The 552-nt window shown below is 56.0% G+C and overlaps 1 protein-coding gene across 1 annotated transcript in view; it reads right to left on the minus strand.

Moving 5' to 3' along the window:
- LOC103898306 (protocadherin gamma-B3-like) overlaps window positions 1-200 on the minus strand; it is an 11,863-nt gene extending 11,663 nt beyond the window's left edge. The window contains 1 exon segment of the mRNA XM_019471865.1: window positions 109-200. Coding sequence (XP_019327410.1) covers window positions 109-200 — 92 coding nt within the window.
- Between the last annotated feature and the right edge of the window lie 352 nt (window positions 201-552).

The raw sequence follows: 552 nt of genomic DNA on the forward strand, positions 1-552 counted from the left end.
GGCGACGGCTGCGGCTCCGGCGCCGCTCCGCGTCGGCCAACAGCGGCACCCGGAGGCGCCGCGACGCCACCGCAGCCGGCTGACGGCGTGGGGAGGTTCGGTCTCTACGCTCCGAGCCGCACTGTCAGCAGCTGCCGGGAGTCGGCGCCGTCGGCTACCGAAAAGCGCGATTCAACTTTCAGTTTGGCGAGTTTTCTCATACCCGCGGAAAGGCGAACCAAGCAGCTCTGTTCACTAGTGGAAATGAAGAATCTGCCTGGGGAACGTGTTACCGAGCAGTGGAGGAGCGCGCAGACTTCGTACAGCAGAGCACAGGTGAGTACAGGTAGGTACAAGCAGGTACACTATACAGCCAATGCCTGACATATTCCACCACCTTCTGCGTTTGCTGCGGATTGTCTTTCCCCAGCTCTTTTATTTAATCTCTACGAGCTCTGAGAAGCAACAGCTACAAAAAACTTCTGAAGAGAAACTGAAAGGAAGCGCCAGACCCGCCGTTTTCTTTGAGGAGATTCTTGTTTATATCGCTTTTAGCTTATATACCTCTCAGAG

Source organism: Aptenodytes forsteri, unplaced genomic scaffold (genome assembly GCF_000699145.1).
Source record: "Aptenodytes forsteri isolate BGI_AS27 unplaced genomic scaffold, ASM69914v1 Scaffold723, whole genome shotgun sequence".
In the NCBI taxonomy this organism is placed as follows: domain Eukaryota; kingdom Metazoa; phylum Chordata; class Aves; order Sphenisciformes; family Spheniscidae; genus Aptenodytes; species Aptenodytes forsteri.